At 35.1% G+C, this 24,168-nt stretch overlaps 2 protein-coding genes across 3 annotated transcripts; both read left to right on the forward strand.

Moving 5' to 3' along the window:
• Positions 1 to 8,394: 8,394 nt before the first annotated feature.
• On the forward strand, positions 8,395 to 11,325 carry LOC132047273 (protein LOW PHOTOSYNTHETIC EFFICIENCY 1, chloroplastic). Its single transcript, XM_059438269.1, has one exon. The coding sequence runs from the start codon at positions 8,735 to 8,737 to the stop codon at positions 10,967 to 10,969; it is 2,235 nt and encodes a 744-aa protein (XP_059294252.1). The 5' UTR covers positions 8,395 to 8,734; the 3' UTR covers positions 10,970 to 11,325.
• A 1,317-nt stretch (positions 11,326 to 12,642) lies between these two features.
• Positions 12,643 to 20,602, forward strand: LOC132047274 (uncharacterized membrane protein At3g27390-like). 2 transcript variants are annotated; one of them, XM_059438271.1, is made up of 10 exons: positions 12,643 to 13,078; positions 17,122 to 17,230; positions 17,320 to 17,512; positions 17,605 to 17,741; positions 18,306 to 18,594; positions 18,692 to 18,798; positions 19,265 to 19,400; positions 19,493 to 19,691; positions 19,772 to 20,015; positions 20,095 to 20,602. In XM_059438271.1, the coding sequence occupies exons 1-10, from the start codon at positions 12,985 to 12,987 to the stop codon at positions 20,363 to 20,365; spliced, it is 1,779 nt and encodes a 592-aa protein (XP_059294254.1). In that variant the 5' UTR covers positions 12,643 to 12,984; the 3' UTR covers positions 20,366 to 20,602. The 2 variants fall into 2 exon arrangements, with proteins under 2 accessions (XP_059294254.1, XP_059294253.1); XM_059438270.1 differs by lacking the exon at positions 12,643 to 13,078 and adding an exon at positions 16,072 to 16,542.
• Positions 20,603 to 24,168: the final 3,566 nt, after the last annotated feature.

A 24,168-nucleotide genomic window follows, 5' to 3' on the forward strand; every position in this document is an offset into this window, starting at 1 on the left:
TAGCAAACTGAGAAAGACACAAAAGCCGCCAAGAGTTACAACATGCTTACCAATAATTTATTAGTTGTTGATTATCATAGCTAATGAGAAACATATGAGTGGGCCAAAAATATACTTGCACGCTTATTTACATTAAATCAAACAGTTAGGAATTGTAATTTAAAGTTAAATGTGTACTTTGTTCATTTAATTTTATGAGTACTGTTTGAGTTTGACTAGAAACCAAATTCGATAATACGATAATACAGTTAGACCTTTCTATAAATAGTCATTTTATAATAACATCGGAAAAGGCTCAAGTATGCCATCGAACTATCGGCAATGGCTCGTTTATGTCGTCAATAGTTTGGCTCATTTATGCCATCGAACTATCAGGAATGGCTCATCCATGCCATTTTTCAATAAAGTCGGTTTTACAATACCAGTTATGACACTTGGTCACCAATTAGAGGTCCACGTCGTTTAATTAAACTAGCACAAATTAAATCTTAAATTAAACTAAAACCCAACCCACAAATCTATGTTGATTTAATTAAACAACATGGACCTCTAATTGGAGGCAAAGTGTCATAGCTGGTATTGTAAAACCTGCGTTAATGAAAAATGGCATGGATGAGCCATTTCTGATAGTTCGATGGCATAAATGAGCCAAACTATTGATGAATGACATAAATGAGCCATTTTCGATAGTTCGATGACATATTTGAGCCTTTTCCGTAATAATATTTCATTATAGCAATCAAATTTTCTTTACTATGTTAATAACATCTCTTATATTATATTATGTTATATACGTAATATGTTCTTTATAACGATATTTTACCATGGCAGTCAAAAACTACGGACACGTAGGGCTGGGCATAAATACCGAAAATCAAAAAATCGAACCGAACCGAACCGAAACTTCAACAAACCGAACCGAACCGAACTAGTTTGGTTCGGTGTTTGGTGTCCATCGTCAAAAAATCGAAACCGAAATAGCCGAACCGAAGTTTGATAAAACCGAACCGAAAAACCGAACGCGCACCGAAATTTAATACATTACCCAAAAAAATTAAAATAGTCCAGGCCCATTAAGTTTAAAGCAAAAAAAAACCCAATTGTAATAAGTCCTCTTTTGCATTTATATCCCTAATTTTCCACTTCAATTGAAAAAATCAAATATCCTTAACAAAGAAAGGTAACTAGGATGTCTCTTTAGGATTAATGCATGTCCTTTATGTGTTTTCTTAGTTATTCTTACGGTATGTATATAACACCTAGTAATCCTATGTCATGATTATAGTTTTCTATTCTTGTGTATCCTGTTTGTTTGATTTTGATTTTAATTTATCAGTTTTATGTTTTATTGCTTTTGAGAATATGAATTAGTGTCAATGGAATCGCTTCTAATATTATATTAAAAAAACCGAATTAAAAAAACCGAAACCGAACCGAACTTTAAAAAATCGAAACCGAAAGAACCGAACCGAACTAGTTTGGTTCGGTGTTTGGTATCCACCTTCAAAAAACCAAACCTGAAATAGCCAAACCGAAGTTTGATAAAACCAAACCATAAAACCGAACGCCCACCCCTACGGACTGGTAATGCTTTCTTTTTCTTTGTTAAATTACATCCAAAGGTGGATGTGCATCATTGATCTCTATGGAGTTCCTACGAAAGTTAGTCCAGAGCAAGAACTGGAGTAATGTCTTATAAAAATGTTTTGATTATATAAAAAACACTTTTGAATAATGTGGATTTAAATATATCATGATTTTTTAATAAGGTAAAAAAAACTTACTAAATACAAAAAGATGAAATGGAGACAAGCTAAAAAGAAAAATAATGCACGTAATTTGAAAATAGAAAAATATCATTTAAACCTCGCTAAAATATTAGAAACAAAATGTATATATCTTGCATTTATTATTTTATAATTTAATATAACAATAGTGTGAATAAAGTTTCCACGAGTATATACAGAAAGCTGGTTATAGATTGGTAGGGGCACCTGGTATATACGCTGATTTTGTGGGGAGCTAAGGCACATGGGTGGATGGCAGTTTGTGCTTGATTAGCGGGCCTACTTTGGTCTGACCAAAATGTAGTCGATGGGTCATTTTCTTTAAACTATAACAAAACTAGTGTAACACTTCTAATGATCAATGTTTCTAATTAACTTCTGCATTGCCATGCGTTTTAATTTGAGGGATCAGGATATAATACGTAAAATATTATTCATATAACGTTTATCAATTACAATTGTAACTTTTACATAATTTATGCGGAGTCTAAAAATAAAACGGTCTATCATTAATACCGGTATGACATACAAAAACTTATGTACCATTTTATAGTACAAAACAGAACATGGAATAAGAAAAAATGGTACCGAATGTAATGCGGATAAGATTACTTAGAGATAAAAACGCCCTTAAAGTAGGTAATTCACACATAATTTTATATTATTATTATCCACATAACATTATTCCAGACATTAGTTATCGAATTACACTGAGTATGTTGGTGTATTCACATTACATTATCTCATACAACAGTCAACGTTATTCTCCTTATAACGCTTTTTATCATTATCTAATGTATAACTTTTTTTTTTTTTCTTATAACGAAACAATAAATCAAATGGCCCCTACGATTTTAAGACTCTGCTTGGGAAGGTGTAGAAGCTAGAGGTAAACCCAATGCCACGTAATGGGGTTGAATGGGTTGAATGTTGACCACTTGACCTTATCTCAAGGGCATTACGACCTTATCCATTTTGGAGAGAATATACAGTAGATAAATTTATAATTAAAATTGAGAAAAACTTGGTTCATGCTACTGCCTTAAATTCTCCTGCATTTTCGTGTACAATTTGGACACTTTTGATATGCTAATAGGGTATTAAAGTAATGAAGTTTCCGTGTTCTTGAAACTTGAAGGAATATAATCTAATTAAATCCACTTATAGTTGGATACAGGTAAGAAGTTGGAGTTGGGTGCTTTAGATTGCTAATGAGAGAAGACAGAAAGGGTTATTTAATTAGTTGTCAAATAAAATATGGAGTACTTAATTGACTAAGAAACGGATTACTCTACTTTGTCATCTAAAGTTAATCATTTCTGCAATTAGTTGCAGTTGAATATAAGAGGGATAATAGTTTTGGGGTTATGATTGAGTGCATCTTAATTGATATAATAATAATAAATTTAAATGCCTTTAATTTGGTCTATTTATAATTCGGGGAAAATTCGGTGGTTAGCAAATCCAAAGGTATCTTCCCATGTGGGGGAAGAAAAGTATTACGACAAAACGCACACAAAGCTTTGATTTTTTTCACAAAATTAGTTCCTCCTTCCTCCCCCAACCACCCCCAGACTTTTTTCTCATTGGAAAGTTCATTTTATATCCTTAATTCCTTATAGTAAGAATTATTTTCAAAGGAATATACAGTAATGTTTTAGAGTTAGTAGAGGTGGATCTAGAGCGAGTTTAGCGGCCATTATAATCAACTTCTTTTATAATTTTATTACGGTCAACATGCAAAACAAATTAAAAGAAAATGTATGTATCTCACACATATTTTGAAATCGTAACTCTAAATCCTGAATCTTCGCTTCTTGTGCATTACCTAGCTACTAGCTATGATTCGAAATTAGCAAAGAGGTAACAGTGTCCCGTTAGTGTGTGACAATTGCTTCAAAAGCATCATTCAAGATAACTTTATATTTTATTAAAAGATGGAATGGCTGAAAATAAAGGGAAAAGGATAAATAGGTAAAAACAAAACCCAGTAAATATTTTGAGTGGACAGCCTCCACATGTTCGTTTGGAATATGCATGAAATGAAATGAAAAGAATACCATAACAAGAAACATTTGAATCGGTTATTGGGGAAATTCAGAGGACCCATAACCCCATGTCTGAAAAAAGAAGGATTGTTTGTCGGGCAATTATTTGATTTTCCTACATTTTCTTTTGTTTGGATTTTACAACTTAGATGATGTTGGATCAATAATGCTTCCTTCAATTTGTTTTTTTTTTTAATCTTATAATACACGTCAAGGAAGAAATGATTTAAGGATTCTATTTATAATACATGATGCTGCTCGACAATATTTTTTCATCATCTTTAATATTTTCTTCTTATCAATTTATGTGACACTTTTTTTTGTAGTTAGTCTAAACAAGAATGAAATATTTCTATATTTAATAACAATTTATCTTCAAAACAGTAATTTTCCCCTCAATGAGATGATTTATAACTACACAAATATTTATGAATGATTTTAGACCACACATTTCAAAAGACTCTTTTTATTTTTTTTAAACTCTATTCCCGGTCAAACATCATCATTGGGACAGAGGGAGTAAGAGGTTTTGAATTTGAAAGATTGGGCATAAAATCGCTTTTGTTCAAAAAAATCTTACTCCCAATGTGAATGTGCAACTTTACGGTATGAATTTAAATTTAGTCGAATTTCAATACGTTTATATGAAAGGGAAAAAAATGATGGTTCCTCAGCCTTCCCAACAAGCAGCATCAACAATATCTGATTTGTCTCGTATTTGCATGTTACATGAATGGCGTTTTTTTGTTCCTTCGTGCCTCCAATTATTGCAAATTAAATGGGACTCAATAATCTAATTAGACACAACTTTTTCAAGTCTTGAGATGATTTAAGATGACATAAGTCATAACCGTACCACACAATTAATCAACCAGCTTCTCTCCAAATATAATTTAGAGATTCTCCATGTTCGTTTTGTCCCTTTAAGCGTCATCTTAATCTATGATACTAATTAAATAGTAAATTTGCTAAGAGAAATTGAAGAACGATTAGTTTTAAAACGGCAAAGTTAGCTCAATTATGCTGTTGACCTTAATTTATCTCTATCGTACTTTGACGTTTAGGTCAAGGTTTTAATGTTAAAACATGTGGTTAATTATTTGCTACTTAATTATCATAAATTCATATAATTATAGCCATCTTATCATAATCTAAACTTATCCACTTGAGTGAAAAGTAATGAAATTATCTCGCGACTCACTAGATAAAAGTTGTGCAAAATCATATAAAGTATCAAATCACCCGACCCAAAACCTATGTGGGAATTATGAAATTGAGATATGGACTATTCACATTCATACTTTTATATATGGATTAAATTGAGAGAACTATTGGATGAAGAATTATCATTGGACAAAAGACTTTTTTCTCATGACCATTCCTCCCACATCCTCCTACCCATGCTAACACTCAATTTTTATTTTTAAATTACCATAACTCCTAATGGCATATAAAAAAGATTTAGATTTAGATTTTAGGTCAGTCCTCTTTACTAACTTCGTCAACTTTAGTTAGTGTCAAGTGTTGAAATGTCCAATTCAATCTAACGAACTCAACCAACGTTAGGAAATATATACGAAGTGGGACCAGTGTTTTCAAAGACTTTTTCGGGGCGAGTCCTGGGGCGGGGTGTACCAAAAACGCTTCGGGTGTAGATCCATAGGGCGTACGCCCTAGAATTTAGGGCGTAAGTCCCGGGCACAAAAGCATAAGCCCTGGGCGTAAAAGAGTACGTTTTGGGCATTTTTCGTTTTAAAAGTATTTTTATGATTTTTATAATTGGTGAAATGATATTTATACTTCATGTTTTCATGTTGTAGTGATTTTTCCTAAAATTTATATATTAAAAAAGCAACTCTCATAGAAAATAACACCGTCATAAATAATCTTTAGTCATTTTTTGTCATTGCTCTTGCACTTTTTACCATTCTCCTTCTTTGAAACATATAAATAAAAATGAGTGCAAATATTAGCTGAGGGTGAGAAAGACGAAGAGATGTGGAGATTGATGATGAAGTACCTGAAGATTTCACTTTAAAGATTATCTTGGCTATTTTTATTTTTTATGTTAACTTTCTTAAATAATAATTGTAGTAATTCTTTTTATATTATTGGTGATTTATTTGAATTTATTTGCAGAATTTAAATGAAAATTATTTGAATTTATTTGCAGAATTTAAATGAAAATTTTACTTTTACTTAATATTTTAGTAATAAAATTATAAAATTAAAGATACATGAGACATACGCCCTGTAGATCCATGTGACTTACACCCGATCCTCGGGGCTTGCGCCTCGCCCGTGTTGCGTAAAACGTCTTGCCTCGAGCCCCCGCCTTCGAAAACACTGAGTGGGACATATGAAACAGAGGCGAACCTATAGTTTAGATTACGGGTTCGATAGAATTCATTGATTCAATAGTCTTGACCAAAACTTATATTTGTTTTTAAACGAATTAATATATATATATATATATATATATTCAGAACTGAGTAAGCTATATATTTTGAAATTCTGAATCCATAAATTTAAAATTCAGAATTCTGGAACAACCTTTGAAATAGAACGGGCAATTCACAGGATTGCCCTTCCTTTTGAACGGTCTTTAGTTTTTGCCCCTTAAAATGTTGGTCTTTAATTTTCGCCCTTCGCGTTGCAATCCTGAGCTTAGCGTAGAAATCATGAGGTTCTAGGTTCGAACCCCCGCTCAGGCATAAATTAAAAAAAAAAAAAATCGCAATGCAAGGTTGGGTCGTGTGTATGCCGGACCCGGCATAACTAAAAGTATACCCCATAAGGCGGAACTTTTCCTTAAGGCATAACTAAAAGTTTGTCTTATAAGGCAAAATCTATGTCTTAAGAAAAAGTTATGCCTTATGGGGCATACTTTTAGTTATGCCTTAACTAAAAGTCTGCCCCATAAGGCATAATTAAACTATGTCTTAAGAAAAGTTCTGCCTTATGAGCAGACTTTTAGTTAAGGCTTAACTAAAAGTTTGCCCATAAGGCATGAGTACGCCAGGTCCGACATACACGCCACCCAAGCCTTGCCTTGCGATTTTTTTTTTTTTAATTTCTGCCTGAGCGGGGGTTCGAATACAGAACCTCAGGTATAAGGCCATTTTTCAAACATAGGGCAAAACTTAAAGACCATAAATATGAGGGGCAATATTTAAAGACCACCCCAAAAGAAGGGCAATCTGCGCAATTTTTTGAAATAGAACAAGCATGCAAGCTAGACCATGGGCCTAGGATTTTTGGATGAGATCAGATTTAGATATGATTCCTTTTACCACGACTTCCAAAATATTTCGATATTTGCAGATTCTTTCGTCGGCCAAATCCAAAGCAAACTATTTTCAGTGAGTGCATGGCTTTGATTCAACCTGTCCATCATTTAAAATAATTTTTGGCAACTATAAATTGGACACTCCTTGCTTGTTTTGTAGTAGATATACTATAGAACTCAAAACATGTGGAGATCCTAGAATAAAATCTCTTCAAGATTTTGGCTACGCCTAATTATTAGTCACGCTGCAAATTAGGCTGAACCTTGATCAATGTTAGTTTGGTGAGAATTGAAGAAAAAATTAAACAAGATTCATAGAAGAGATTAAAGTATGAATAAAATATACCACTTTAATGAGATTGGATATACACATGTAACAGTTCGAAAGTCCATCACACTGTGTTGGAGTGTCACATAAAGGTAGTTTTCGTACTCCAGCATAATATGCTAGAATTTCACTGGTATAAACTGACTCCAACACGCTATGCTCGAGTATTTTTTTTGTCTAAATTCGCATTATGAAGTGACTATTTTTCAATTACAATTCTAATAACAGCTAAATATTAAAAATGATTTCAAAACCTGGCCATCCTACACCATTTTTTCCACCTCAAAACCTAAAAAGAAATTTATAAATAGCTGCCTACCAAGAAAATAGCCGACAAATGTTTAATATATGTATATACTGTTATGCAAACTGGCTAAAGGCTGTAAATATTTTTTACTTATGGCCAACTGTGCATATTTGTGGGCAATTTGCAGGATTGCCCTTCGCTGGGGGTGGTCTTTAATATTTGGCCCTCAAATTGGTGGTCTTAACTTTTGTCCTTCGATTATAATCCCTTGGTTTCGGGTTCGAACCCCGTTTAGTCAAAAAAAATTAAAAAAATTCGCAAGGCAGAAATTTGCATGGGCAGAATTTTAGCCTTGCGATTTTTTTTTTTTTTACTAAGCTGGGGTTCGAACCTACAACCTTAGGATGTTAGGCGAAAGGTAAAACTTAAATACCACCAATTTGAAGGACAAAAATTAAAGATCGCCCCAAATGAAGGACAATCCGCGCAAAAAAAATGATTATTTGTAGATCAAGGCTGCAATAAATGGTTTGTGGCCCAGTATCTCTCACCATTCAATGAACCAAAACTTGTGGGTATGGATCAGTTGAGCCCAAAAGACTTTTAAGTAGTCCCACGAGATTCAAACCCAACTATTACTTACAGCCCAGTGGATCTGTCTAAGCTCTTTACGACACTGTAATTCTTTGTCAGCATAATTTCCCAGCCTCAGAATTTCTGGTACACCTCACTAACTTTCAGTTCACAGCAAATTGAATGGCTACCAGAAAAGCAACAATAATATGAATGGTCGAAAAACCAACTTTCCAAAATCAGTTAGACCCATTTCTTAGTTCCAGTCAACTTCAATTTTGCAATAATCCCTACTTACTATGCTGTTTAGTCTTCTTTAAGGTATGCTGTTGAACTCTTGAAGATTATAATGAACAACTGCTCCTCTTTTTTATCTTTGAAAAAGCAAGAATCTTGATGGGTTACTCAATCATCAATGTTTGGTTAAAAATCTGAATTTTGAGTATTTGTTAGTAAATTTCTATGTACAAAATGCCTTATCTAAATGTCTGGTCTTCAAGGAGTAATTCTAGTATGTTACCCCATATGGAATCAGAGTTGGCTTCATCTTCTAATTCAGTTTTTACATGGAGGAAAACTGAGAGTTGGTTTCTTGCATATTCTTTTTCACATAATTCAAGTCCTGATCATTTATCCAGAAGTCTTAGGTATACAAGGAATAAGACTAAGTTCAGAAAACAAGATTTTTGTTTGAGAACTAAATTCTTGAAGGATTCGTTTGCCCCATCTTTTGCTTTGGCACAGGCTTCTGAAGAACAAGCTATTGATTGTGATGTAATAAAACAAAATTCACAATCTTTCACTAGAGGGGAGGGTTTGGTTGAGGGTTTAAATTGTGTTCAGTTGGAGGAGAAGGGGGTCTTGACTCATAATTATGATGATATTGGAACTGAGGAGGATGAGTCAAGGCGAGTAAAAGGCGAGAAAGTGGATGTTCGAGCTCTAGCACATAGTTTGCACTTTGTCAAAACTGCAGATGAGGTAGATGAAGTTCTTAAGGATAAGGTAGAATTGCCCCTTCAAGTTTACTCATCTATGATTAGAGGTCTCGGTAAAGATAAGAAGTTGAAGTCTGCAATGGCACTTGTTGAGTGGTTAAGGAGGAGGAGCAAGGATAATATTGGCTCTATTAACTTAAATGTGTTCATTTATAACAGTTTGTTGGGTGCTATAAAGGAGGCGGGGAAGTATGATTTTGTTGATAAAGTCATGGATGATATGGTCTCAGAAGGAGTGGAACCTAATGTTGTAACGTATAATACTTTAATGAGAGTCTATATAGAACAAGGTCGGGAAATTGAAGCTCTCGAACTATTTAAAGAGATGCCAAAGAAGAAACTCTTTCCTAGTCCCGCATCCTATTCCACTGCTTTGTTTGCTTATCGGAGACTTGAAGATGGATTTGGTGCTATAACTTTATTTCTCAAGGCAAGAGAGAAATATCAAAATGGTGAAATAGGAAATATTGAGGAAGAAAATTGGAAGTATGAATTTCCCAAGCTTGAGAATTTCATAATTCGAATTTGCTACCAGGTGATGCGGCAGTGGCTGGTAAAGGGCGAAAACTCAAGCACCAATGTTCTGAAACTACTAACGGATATGGATAAGGCTAGGATCCAACCTAGTCGTGCAGAATATGAACGCCTAGTGTGGGCATGTACCCGTGAAGAACATTATGTGGTAGCAAAAGAATTGTATAATAGGATAAGAGAGATTGATACAGAGATTAGCTTATCCGTCTGCAACCATATTATTTGGTTGATGGGTAAGGCGAAAAAATGGTGGGCAGCTCTTGAAATTTACGAGGATTTATTAGATGAGGGGCCAAAACCAAATAACATGTCATATGAACTGGTAGTTTCTCATTTTAACATACTGCTGAGTGCAGCTAGAAAAAGAGGTATTTGGCGATGGGGTGTTAGGTTGCTGAATAAAATGGAAGAAAAAGGGCTTAAGCCGAGCAGTAGGGAATGGAATTCCGTGCTTGTCGCTTGTTCCAAAGCTTCAGAAACATCTGCTGCAGTACAGATATTTAAGAGAATGGTAGAAAAAGGTGAAAAACCGACAGTTATTTCCTATGGAGCATTGCTCAGTGCTCTAGAGAAAGGCAAGCTTTACGATGAGGCCCTCCAGGTTTGGAAACATATGATCAAAATGGGGATCGAGCCAAATTTGTATGCGTATACGATTATGGCATCGATTTACACTGCCCGAGGGAAGTTCAACATAGTTGATTCTATCATCAAGGAGATGGTTTCCACTGGAGTTGAACCTACAGTTGTTACGTTCAACGCGATTATCAGTGGATGTGCTCGGAATGGTATGGGAGGTGTTGCGTACGAGTGGTTTCAGCGTATGAAAACTCAAGACATAACCCCCAATGAGGTTAGTTATGAAATGCTAATTGAGGCTCTCGTGAATGATGGCAAGCCGAGGCTGGCATATGAGTTGTATGTTAGGGCTCTAAATGAAGGCTTGAGTCTTTCTACAAAGGCTTATGATGCGGTCATCGGCTCTACGCAGGCATATGGTGCGAGTATTGATCTAAACGTTCTTGGTCAGCGTCCACCAGAGAAAACGAAAAGGGTGAAAATCAGGAAAACCTTGTCGGAATTCTGTAATATAGCTGATGTTCCTAGAAGAAGCAGGCCTTTTGACAGGGAAGAAATATTTACTGCTCAGACAAAAGGAACATGATAAGCCCAACTTTATATTGCTTGTGTGTCTGTAGGTCTCCTTAAAAGCATACAACTCATTGTTTATATTTGTGCTGTTTTCAACAAAGAGTATGTGCTTCCTCTTGTGCAAAGCTACATAGTAAGATAACTCTGATTGACTTTAGATGCAAAATCAGGCCTGTTTCGTCTACCTTTTACCTCTTAGGAATTTCCTGGATTGAAGTATTCACCTTTTATCTGGCCATGTCCATATTCACTACCATTATAATGTAATGGCTCCCTCTTTTGAGTATCGCAAAGAAGGGCCCAAATGTTACCTAAGAACTGGATGCCTGGAAAGTGTCATTCTTGATCCACTAATATTGTTCCCTTGAACTGAAAAATTTGTCATGAAAGTTGAAAATTTTACAGTCTTTTTGAGTTGTTTCCATAGAATTGCAGATGGAATTAAAGGAATTATGCCAGGTACTATGAGGAAGCTGAAGCATATTTTATTCTTCTAGTACAAGTACCAAAAAGATAAAATGCTTAGTAGAATCTATTCTTTGCGTAGCTTCAGTTGACAAATGTTTGCTGTAGGTATTGTAGATAAAGTGAATGATGCTAGAACAACTAGTAGTACACAAATATCCCATGTGCCCCAAGAATAGAATAAAACGAGATCCCGTATATGAAAATGTTAATCAAATGGATTTATCTTTAATAAACCGATTGCAAAACCTGGGATGGTTATTCACTTGACGTTTATATGTTGTTTGTCGTCTTGATCTGATGATGTAAAAAAATTTACACCGTCAAAATACAGAAATTGAACTCTAATCAAAGGTGTCAAACCACTTGGAAAGACCTGCACTAGCGACATTTCAAAATATTGAGTCTTTATAAAAGGTAAGCTAGCAAAATACTTCTTATTTTCTAGGAGTGAATAGTTTTATCAAGGAATGTGCTTAAGTTAAAAACACTACTTATTATGAACGGAGGGAGTACTATATAACCTCTAACTATTTAAGTCATCTCACCCATTGGGAAATGAATTGAAAATAACTTGTACTTAATAATAAAGATAAAATAGGTAAACCGATGAATAAAGTTCACATCTATTTTTAGTATCGTAGACAAGTAAAAGTGGACGGAAGGAGTATTGAAGACATTTAATTTGGACATCTCGAGCTGACAATTTCCAGATATTCAATTTTTTTTTTCTCCATTACAATTTTATGTGGCAATCCTTTTATTTCCGGAGCGTTTCAAAATGTTTGGTAGCATTCCATTTATTTAATGTTTTCACGCACTTAAAACCATAGATTCGTTTAATAATTTAAATATTAGACTTTGCTACTAAAATGTTACCACTACTTATGGAACTTCCAAGTTCTAACAATCACTATAATTCTTTTCACTATACAGCATCACTAATAATAAAATATAATATCAGTATAGATTTCAATGATGTCCTTATTGCAACCAACACCTACACCATTAATCAAACATTTGCATTACTAGATTGAATTTGAAGTCTTATGGGTCTGACCAAACAAAAATAACTGTCATATTTAGAAATCAAACTCGGAAAATACGCGCAAAATACCGAAAGTTTCCGTACAGATTTAGGACGCTAAACAGCCTTAGATAAAGTCCTAATTTGCTACTGTAAACTGTCTCCATCTTAAATCACAAAGCTCAAGTGCTGCACCTTTCAGCAAAGCTGAGAAAATGATATACGTATAAAATAAAGGAAATAGGATAAGAAAGTATTCCATTATTAAAAAAGGAGCACTTGAATACCTTGCTTCTAAACGCTATCAAATTCATCAATCTTTAAAACCCACATCAAAAATAACTTTTTTCTTTCCATTTACGTCCTGATTTCAAAAAGACTCGATTTTTTTTTTTTTTATACCAAGAATCTTGTTTTGAGAAGCAAAAGACTCCATTTTTGTTTGCGTTGTCCAAGTTTCATTGCTTATGAAAAGGGGGTTTGTAGTATTTGTGTAAAGATCGAGTGATTCTTGATTTCAGCTAAGCATAATAAGAATGGAACCCCCAAGGGGGTTTCTTACTTCTTTGTGGAGCTTCATATGTTTCTTACCATACTTCATTGGCCTGCTTATTCTCGGTGTCTTGAAAGGTTCTTCTTCAATTTACACTGTTGTCTCTTCTTTCCTTTACTTAACTTCAATTAACATACATCTGTTCTTATTCTGTACTACTGTGATGCCGTATCATATGTGCATTTATCCCCCTTTCTTTGTTTTGTCCCCTTGCCTAGCTCCACCATTTTTTTTGGCAGAACATTCTTCAGAAGGGGTCGTTGGGTTGCTTGTTAGAAAGTAGATTATTCATGTGTGTTAAACTAGTACCATGTTTGGTAGCATTTTACTCTCTGTTTGGATGGTTGTTTCCCGTGGTTCATTAATGTATGGTATGGTACAGTATGCAGATGCGGATCTAGGATTTAAGTTTTAGGATGGTTATTTCCCGTGGTTCATTAATGTACAGTATGGTATGGTAGAGGCGGATCTAGGATTTAAGTTTTAGGGGTTCAACATTTTAAATTTTTAGCACTAAACCATTATATTTCTAAAATTATGAGTTCATATCTACTATTTATTGTAATTTTAGTAAATTTTTACACATAAATTTATACCCCGCAACAAAAGTTTGGGGTTCAATTGAATCCCAAGTTATAGAGCTACATCCGCCACTGACAGTATGGTGTTGTATTGTATTGTACTGTATTAATGAGTACAATTAGGTAGGGATGACAATAGGGCGAGGTAGGGCAGGGCAGGGCGGGTTAAGTCTTCGCCTACTAAAGTTTTGCCCTGTCCTGCCCTGCCCCGTTTAACTGTCTGCCCTATTTAGATTGAGCCCTGCCCTGCCCCATTTAGCCCCGCCCCGTTTAGCCCCTATTTACATTTTCTTTATATATTTTTTTACCATAATTTAAAGAGAAGATCAATTTAATCCTTTTAAAATCATCTTCAGTTTTTTTTTTTTTTGGTTGCAATTTTCTAATTTATTAGTTACTTATTATTTTGTAAAGATACTTTAATAATGTTAATACGTTGATTTTGTAACCATTCTCGCATGAATTACTAAACCCATTTTATTTAACTTTTAGCTCATAATCTGAAGTGTGATATAGAAGATTATATTACTCAATCTCATTATCAAATATTCAATTAGATCAGTTTTGAACCAAATGAAGTCTTAACTTTTATAAAAATATGAGAACTCATATTAAATATTGTTTACTTTACTAAAGGCTACTGCTCTTCCTACTTCCAATACATTTACCTTTAATTTTTGTTAAATAAGTTTCAAACTTAGACCTTAGAATATGTAAGCTGACAGTTTTTCTCCATTGGGACTAAAGTCAAAGTAATGTTTTAATTCTAATATGCGTAGATTCTCATGATTTAACTGAAACATTTCTTTGGTTTAATCAAATAATACTCTACGAAGGTTAAAGAAATAAAGCATAAAAGTGTACCAAAATTGGGTAACAATTTTTCCCCGCCAAGTTCCCAATTTCCTAGCTAAGTTTGCAGCTGGAATTGCAAGAAAACGTAATAAAACAACTAAACAAACCAAAGTTTAGACTCGCCCTACTACCTGCCCAACCCCATTTAATATTTTGAAAAAATAAGTTTTGACTTGTCCCGCCCTGCCCTGCCCTATTTAAGCATTGTCATGCCCTGCCCCGTTTAACCATTGACCTGCCCTGCCCCGCCCCATTTGCCATCCCTACAAATACGCAATGTTTGGATACACTGTATCGTTTGTTGTGGTTTAATAACATTTGTATTGTTTGGTTTGATTGTATGGTACTGTATAATAACTTGTAAGTTTACTAAAATACCTTTAACTCTTAATTAGAAATTAATTTATATATATTAATAAAACTCAGGTAAAGAATAAAATAGGAACTTTAAAAAATAAGTAAGTAGTGGGTGGGGTGAGTGGTGTGAGATGGGTGGTTGTGGGATGAGAGTGGGGTAGTGGGTGGTGGGGGTGGGTGGCAAAGGAGTGGGGGTAGTTAGGGGAGGGGTGGGTGGTAGGGTGGGGTGGGGTGGGATGGATGGTGGAGGGTGGGGTATAATGGAGAAATGAAATACGTAATCACGGAAAAACCACCAAATCCGTGGTTTAAAAAATTGGGACTTTTCATGGTTATATAACCATAGAATGAATCACGGGTTTACAACACCATACCACATAATTTTAAGAACAATGGAAACAAACATGGTTTCATAGAAAACCATACATTAATGAACCACAGGAAACCACCATCCAAACAGGGGGTTAGTTGCTATGTTTAAAATTTTGCACAAGTACGGTGTTTTGTTATTGGTTCACAATCCCGCATAACTAATACTTGCGTAACTCTAACCAAAGAACCAAAAATGAAGTATTATATTACGACTTTCAGTATCTAGTTTTTTTTTTTTAAATTATTACTATTATATTAATATTATTATTCATTGAGGCAAGTGAAGTTAGTCTCAAAGTAGGATAATTCAATATTGAAGATTTTTGGACATGTCGGGCTGACAATTCTAGATATTACGTAATGTTTTTTCCCTTTCTCCATTCAATTTTTTGTGGCAATCTTTTTATTTCCGGAATATTTCAAAATGTTTGATATTATTCCATTTATATAATGTTTTCACACACTTAAAAATTATAAATATTTAACTTTGATACCATAATGCTATTAGAACTTTCAACAATCACTATAATTGTTTTCACTATCACAGCATCTCTAATATTAAAATATAATATCAGTATAGATTTCAATGATGTTCTTTTAGCAACCAACGCGCACATCATTAATCAAACATTCGAATTATTAGAGTGAATTTGAAGTTTTATGGGTCACCAAACAAAAAATATTGTCGTATTTAGAAATCAAACTCGGAGTATACGCGCAAAATACCAAAAGTTTCCGTATAGATTTTGAACGCTAAAACAACCTTAATCAAGTCCTAATTTGCTACTTGTAAACCGTCTCCATCTTAAATCACAAAGCTCCAGTGCTGCACCTTTCAGCAAAGCTGAAAATGGTATACGTACAAATAAAGGAAATAGGATAATAAAGTATTCCATAATTTCAAAAGGATCAATGATAAAGTATTCCATTATTAAAAAAGGAGCACTTGAATACCTTGCTTCTAAACGCTTTCAAATTTTCTTTTTCTTCTTTTCCACAAGCTCCAAAAGTTATTGGTATCTACTTTATTCCCAATAAGTTGACAGTTAACCAACTTTTTAATTCATCAATCCTCAAAACCCACATCAAAAATATCTTTTTTTCTTTCCATTTTACGTCCTGATTTCAAAAAGACTCGATTTTTTTAAACCAAGAATCTTGTTTTGAGAAGCAAAAGACTCCATTTTTGTTTGGGTTTTCCAAGTTTCATTGCCTGTGAAAGGGGCTTTGTAGTATTGTGTAAAGATCGAGTGATTCTTGATTTTAGCTAAGCATAATAAGAATGGAACCCCCAAGGGGGTTTCTTGCTTCTTTGTGGAGCTTCATCTGTTTCTTACCATACTTCATTGGCCTCCTTATTCTTGGTGTCTTGAAAGGTTCTTCTTCAATTACAACTACTATTTACACTCACTCTGTCTCTTCTTTCCTTTTGTCAATTTCAAATTAGTAGCATACATTTTCTCTTATTTTGTGCTACTGTTATCCTGCATCATATGTGCATTTATCCCCCTTTTCTTTTTCTTTCTTCTTCCCCCCCCCCCCCTCTCCTTAGCTCCACTTTATCGATGCAGACTTAGTTAAAGATAGGGCACAATGGAAGAAAAAGATTCGTATAGTTGATAGGCTCATAGCTACTAGTGGAGGATAGGTTTTACAATTGTTATGAAACTTTTTTTTTTTTAATTATTATTATTATTTTAACGTATTTTTCACTTTTATTTATTTAGTATGATGATGATATGATATGAGCTTAAATGAAGAAATGAAGATTCATATAGCCGACCCCAACTTGTTGGGACTGAGGCATAGTTGTTGTTGTTTCCTAGCTCCACTCTATCTTTTTGCAGAATGTTCTTCAATCCCTTGTTACTCTGTATTAGCGTTAGTATTGTTCCAGAGCTATTCTATTTGATTTTGAATAGAAATAACAGGTTTGTGCTACTTACTCTTTGCAGGTGTCATTTTGTGCCCTTTGATCCTCATTATAGTCACAGTTGGAAACTCTGCTCTTATTTTGGGTCTTTGGCCAGTGCACCTGTTCTATACATTTTACTGTCTATGGAGGTGAATTCTTTAGCTATTTTTGTCATGGTTAACCTCATGTATTGTAAAAATATTCTTTAGTGACTTCCATCTTGTTTGATGAATTGCAGCACAAAACAACTAGGTCCAGCTTTAAAACTTGTGTTAAGCATATGTGTCCTTGTTATTTTAATTTTTTGGCCGTTGATTGGATTCGCAAGCAGCGTTGTTGGCGGGGCTGCTTATGGCTTCCTTTCACCAGTGTTTGGCACTTTTCAAGCTGTGGGTGGAAAGAGGACTAATGCCTTCTTTCACAGTATATATGTATGTCTTAATGGTTCCTATTTCATACACTGTCGATATGTCATCTCTCGTTTTGCCTTCGAGTTTGTTAATTGCTTCATTGTTAATGGTAGGATGGGACTTGGGACACAGTGAAAGGAAGCTTTACTATTGTTAGGGATCTGAGGGATGTTTTATACCATTCCTACTTTTCAATCATGGATGATTTGCGACTTCAAGGACCTCCTGGTGATAAATACTATGAGATCAGGTCAATATTTCATCTATTTTCACTTCTGCTTCAGGAGCATTGTCAAAACTCCATCTTTCCCCTTTTGTTTGATGCATTTTTCGTATTAGTTCATCCCAAAAGTATGTCCCTGTTACTAAATTGGCAAACTATACGAAAAGAAAGATAAGAGTATATACTTACTGTTTATAGCATCTTTATACCTCTTTACATGTTCCATCTATTCTTCTAACATAGGTCTACCAAAACAAACTCAACAACGCTGTCAACAATTTTTAAAATCAGTAAAGGGTCAAGTTAGGTCATACAAAACCTTAAAACACTTATTTAGTTACTCTTAATTCTAACAAAACGAAACACATCATGCCACAGATGCATTAGTCTAAGTTGCATGTTGTAGGTCTTTGCACTTAAGATATTAGCATTTAAAAATTCTCCTGTTTTTCTTAACAAAATGGTTCTTCGATTTTCATGGATTCAACTTATGCTGTTTACCTGCAAGCATATGTTGGGGGTTTGGCTGGGTAATTATTCTTCATGAGAGATTTACTCTTTGCTCAGAAGTTACTTTGCAATCTATTGCAGGTTGCTTTATATTCCTTTGGCGCTAATAGCTGTGGCACTAGGACTCCTGGTTGATATACCGACGATCATAGTAATTGCTGCCTGCAAATTCCCTTACATGCTTATCAAGGGGTGGCGACGTTTGTTTCATGATTGTATAGGTCGGGAAGGACCTTTTCTAGAGACAATCTGTGTCCCATTTGCTGGTCTTGCTATCTTACTCTGGCCACTGGCTGTTGTTGGTGCATTCATTGGATCAATGTTATCAAGTATCCTGCTGGGTGCTTATGCAGGAGTAGTTGTATATCAGGTTAACTTCCTTTTTTGCTTCAAGGACCTCAAAATTGCCTCTTGTGTTTTATACATTTCCTTAACTGCTAAAGTTTTACCATTGCCTTCTACTTCAGGAGTGTTCTCTTTGGTTAGGGCTTTGCTATATTGTTGCTTCCTTGTCCATATATGATGAATATAGCAATGATGTGCTAGACATGCGAGAAGGGTCCTGCTTTCCTAGGTTCTGATAACTACAACCTTTAAACCTCCATACCTGTGATAATTGACCAAACTATATTTGTAGCCTATTTGGCCGAACTTCTAAAATCAGCTTGTTTTGAAAAGTGCTTTTCAAAAAAGTTCTTTTGGTGAGAAGCGGTTTGTGTTTGGCTAATCAATTTGAAAAATACTTTTGAGCAACAATTAGTGTTCGGAGCAACAATTAGAGTTTGGCCAAGCTTTTAAAAGTGCTTTTCAAAAAAAGTACTTTTGAGGAGAAGCTACTTTTTTCAACTTCTCAAAACAGCTTCTGCTTCTACTCAAAAGCACTTTTTTTTCTCCTAAAATCTTGGCCAAACACCTCAACTTTGAAACAAAAGCACCTTTTTGAGGGGGAGAAAACATTTTTGGCCGGGGAGAAGCTTGGCCAAACAGGCTATTATTTTCAAATAATTTTGATAGTTGCCATATATCTGGTATTCATACAGGCCTCAGTACAGAAAGAAGACTGCATCAAGAACCAGCTCTCGTGCAGCTTCATTCTCAAGGCCTGATTCTTTCAGAAATCCACCATCTCGTACAAACTCCATCAATGCCCCCATGGTCGAGTTGAAGCCCCTTGAGGTATACTTAGTTATTTGCTTTTGTGATGCTTCACCAGTACCTGGCTGTGAATTTTGGTGCTAATTTGCGCTCCACATATATTACTACTGTAGCTTCTTGATGGCATATTCAAGGGCTGTCAACGTCATGGTGAGATCATGGTATCTAAAGGAGTAATTACACAAATGGACATTGAAGATGCCAAGTCTAATAAAGACAGTGGTCAAGTCATTAGCATTGGTTTGCCTGCCTATTGCATCCTTCAGACCCTTATACAATCTGCCAAAGCCAACAGTGATGGTATCTTGTTAAGTAAGTCGAATATGCAAGTTTGACCATTTAATAGTGAATTATAAAAAAGGATTGTTCATGTAAACCTTCTTTTAATGCAGACGATGATGGCACAGAAGTAACTAGCACAAACAGGCCTAGAGATACATTCTATGAGTGGTTTCTCAATCCACTCTTGATCATCAAAGACCAGATCAAAGCTGAAAATCTGTCCGACAGCGACGAGGAGTACCTTGGCAAATTGGTTTTGTTTAGTGGTGATCCTGAGAGGTTGAGGAATTCAAATATTGGATCACCACCTGAATCTGAACTGAGGCGAGCTGAGTTTGAGGCGTTAGCTCGAAGGTGAAATACAGAATCCTGATTTTGTTACCACTCATGGCATTCTGATTTTTGTATTAACTCTCCTGATTTTGTCATGAAGACTACGAGGCATCACAAAATCTATATCAAGATATCCAACATTCAGGCGCCGGTTTGAGAGTAGCATCAAGATTATCTTAGAAGAACTGGCCAAGAAGCATGGTGATAGTAGACAATCAGAAGAATCAGGACCTCAAAAAGTTTCCAGGTCAAAAAGCATGTTTGCTCGCATGCTTAGCGAGAAATCTTTCAGGACCAGAAATGGCAAGAATGGATATGATCAAGAAGCTCAACTGGTAGAATCTACTGACAGAGATGTTGAAATTCAATGATAATATGTATAGTATTAACCATTTTCTTCTGTGTAGCTTCGATATAGATGTTAAAATCTTTTTTGTCCTTGATGAGATGATTGGATTTGCTTGAGAATCCTAGCAGGAATGGGGTTAGGATGATATCTTCTCTGCTGATGCTTTAGAATGAGCATGTTGTAAAATTGGCAAGGAAGTAAACCTTCCTTTTTTTTTTTTTTAATTTAAAATTTAAAGATAAAACTTTCTTCTTCCTTATCCCTCTTATAGCGGTAGAAACTACCATGGTTTGCTTAATCTGTTTCTGCTCTTTCAGTCAACAGGTTTAGATTGAAAGAAAGATGGGCATGAATTTGACAGCTTGTCAGCTTTAATTAGTTCTTGCTACTGCAAATGAATTGTATAACTAGGACAAAGTTCATGAATCTGTGTGCACCTTAGATAAAACTTTCCTTTTTTCCCCCTCTTTAGTGGTAGAACAAGGCTGAGAAAACCTTCAAATGATCTTAGCCAATGTTTTCAATGCATGCACTTGTAGAAAACCTCACTCAATTTCCAAATGATCTGATTAATCACAGGAGTAATATTTTGATCTAGTTACGAAAAATACAAATTAGCAAATCATGTAAGGGTACTCCATTGGTTCATAGGAGTAGACATCATACTGAAAATTCATTCTGCAACATCAAACTCAAAGAATGAATACAAACAAAGTCATTTTAATTTACTTGCCCTGGAAAATGGTTCTTTTGGCTAGACGTATTAGAGAATTGAGAACTAGAATTTCTTTTAGACCGCTCTTGATTCAAACAGCCTACAACTAAAAATGCAACAAGAATGACATCTGGCCTTGTTTAATGAGAACGAAATCAACAAGGTTCTTGTTGCATTACCAGAACTAGCATTACCCAATTGGAAAGAGAAACCGAAAGAAGAAGATATGAATTCAGCTAATCAGACTTAAGATATGAGATATTGGGATCAGGCGAGGAAGGTTCTTTCTATTCCTTCTTTCAGGAGTCCTTCATCTGTCCTCTCTTCCGGATTCCAATACAGAAGTTCAGACGCCAAGCATCAACAATTGATTCTGGCAATGAGTACAGCAAACCCCACAGAAGAGAATGGGGCCAGTAAGGTGTACATCTTGGGTCATGACCTATCCATCCCAAGGCAGCCCGAGCATAACCATCAGTTGAGGGAACAAAAAATGAAGATCTTTTGATCGACGCCATTTTTGTTGCCACATACAATGGCACCTATATTTGGAAACCAAGAATAGTGTTTGCATCAGCGGAAAAACACAAAATAAAATAGAGTATGTCAGGATGTCCTTCAACTTTAACAAGTGCCTATTCAGTCCATTTTCATGAAGTTGAACTAGATGCCAACAGACAAGTTCATTCACTATCGGAAAAATCACTCCAAATGCTTAATAATAATAAGGGAAAAGACATGTTTTGGCACTGAACTTCGCAAAAGAAAAACTCACTTTTAAAGAACTAAACTTAAACAGTTTTATTTACCCCCTTAACAACTTTCAAGCAATTAAATACCCCTTAACGGCAAGTGAATGAAAAAAAGACTTAATTTAAAGGGATGAAAAAAAAAAATACTAAAACTGATCCCAACTGTACAGATGTCATCTTCTAATTGGATGATATATTAAGATTTTCTTTATATTTTATTTTCCATTTTAAATTAACTTTTTTCTTTTCTTTCTTATTCTTTTCCTTTTTCTTTTCTTTCTTATTCTTTTCCCTTTCTTTTCTATCCTCTCGCTTCTGCTCTCAATCCGCATCTTCTTTCTTCTTCTTTTTATTTTTTTCCTTTCTTTTTCTAGATAAATTGAAGAGAGCAGATATGCTTTAAACGATAAATTGAAGAGAGTAGATATTCTTTTTCTAGATATGCTTGTTGTTCAAACCCAATTTAAACAATACCCACTTATCTAAATCACTTATTTCTCCACTTTTTGTTACAATTTCATCCTTTGAAGCTTCATATCTTCAGTTAAAAAGCACACAAAGCAAAAAAACTCACTTGAATTGTTGTGGGGGGAATAAGGAGATGGGGGCAGCAGCAACAGCTAAAACGATGGGGAATAAGGAGAAGGAGAGGAGGGGTGAGTGGGGCCGGAGGGATGGGGGCAGCAGCAACAACACAAAAATGAAGAATTCTTGGTATACTTTATTTCGTGGTATTCTTTGACAGTGCCAATTTATTTTATACAAAATTATAATATTTATAGTCGTTAATTTATTAATTTATTTCTCTCCAACATTTAATCCATGGAAGAAGAATAGGGTGGGTTAGTGATGAATTGTGCTATGAATTAGGGAATGGGTGGAGTTTTGTTAATTTTATACAATTAGTTTTTCCTTTTTTTTTTTTTTGGTTTGGGATTGTGTTGAAGAAATGAATGTATTTCAATTTGGTGTTGATTCTGGGTGTTACTCATACGTGAATGTTGTTGAAGAAAGAAGAAGATAGCAGCAGCGAGTTGGGGGAAGAAGGAGAGGGAGCGGGGGTTGGGGGTTAGAAGGAGAAGGGATAAAGAAGAAAGAGAAAAATTAAATAAATAAAAATAATTAAAAAATATTTAATGACGTGACCAATCACTGCGCGAGGTGGTGAACAACACCAAGATCTCATCCTATCCAGGCCGTTAAGGGGTATTTAATTAACTCAAAGTTGTTAAGGGGGGTAAATAAATACAACTTAAGTTTAGTTCTTTAAAGTGAGTTTCTTTCTTACAAGTTGTACCAAAACATGTCTTTTCTCTAATAATAAAAGGGCAAATTGCAAAGGTAAAATTTTAATTTATACATATCGACATAACAAGACTTCAGACACCCGCTTATTTTCCTGGAGAACATTTTCCTTCATACTGAACACACCCTCAATGTCATAATATCCGTGAATCTAACAACCCCACTCTTCCCCCCCCCCCCCCCCCCCCCCCCCACCTCACAAAAAACCCCCAACACACACTTTCCCTTAAAAAGAGACTGATCATTTAAATCTTCTTTTAATGCAGACGAATATGGTAGTGAAGTAACTAGCACAAACAAGCCTATAGATACATTCTCTGAGTGGTTTCTCAATCCACTTTTGAACATCAAGGACCAGATCAAAGCTGAAAATCTTTCTGACAGCGACGAGGAATACCTTGGCCAATTGGTGTTGTTGAGTGGTGATCCTGAGAGGTTGAGGAATACAAATATTGGATCACCACCTGAATCTGAACGGAGGCGAGTTGAGTTTGAGGCGTTAGCTCGAAGGTGATAATCATTTGTTTTCCCGTGAAATCCAGAATCCTGATATTGTTACCACTCATGGCATTCTGATTTTTGTATTAACTCCTCCTGATTTTGTCGTGAAGACTACGAGGCATCACCAAATCTATATCAAGATTTCCAACATTCAGGCGCCGCTTTGAGAGTAGCATCAAGATTATCTTAGAAGACCTGGCCAAGAAGAATGGTGATAATTCAGGACCTCAAAGAATTCCCAGGTCGAAAAGCATGTTTGCTCGTATGCTTAGAGAGAAATCTTTCAAAACCAGAAATGGCAAAAATGGATACGATCAAGAGGCTCAACAGGCTACTGACAGAGATGTTGAAATTCAATGAAAATATGTATAGTATTAACCATTTTCTGGTACGTAGCTTCGGTATAGCTGTTAATCTTTTTTCCCTTGTTGAGATGATTGGATTTGCTTGAGAATCCTAGCAGGTATGGGTTAGGATGATACATTTTCTGCTGATGCTTTAAGAATGAGCATGTGTTGTAAAATTGGCCAAAGGAGTAATCTTCCTTTTTTT

Source organism: Lycium ferocissimum, chromosome 2, assembly GCF_029784015.1.
Source record: "Lycium ferocissimum isolate CSIRO_LF1 chromosome 2, AGI_CSIRO_Lferr_CH_V1, whole genome shotgun sequence".
Classification (NCBI taxonomy): Eukaryota; Viridiplantae; Streptophyta; class Magnoliopsida; order Solanales; family Solanaceae; genus Lycium; species Lycium ferocissimum.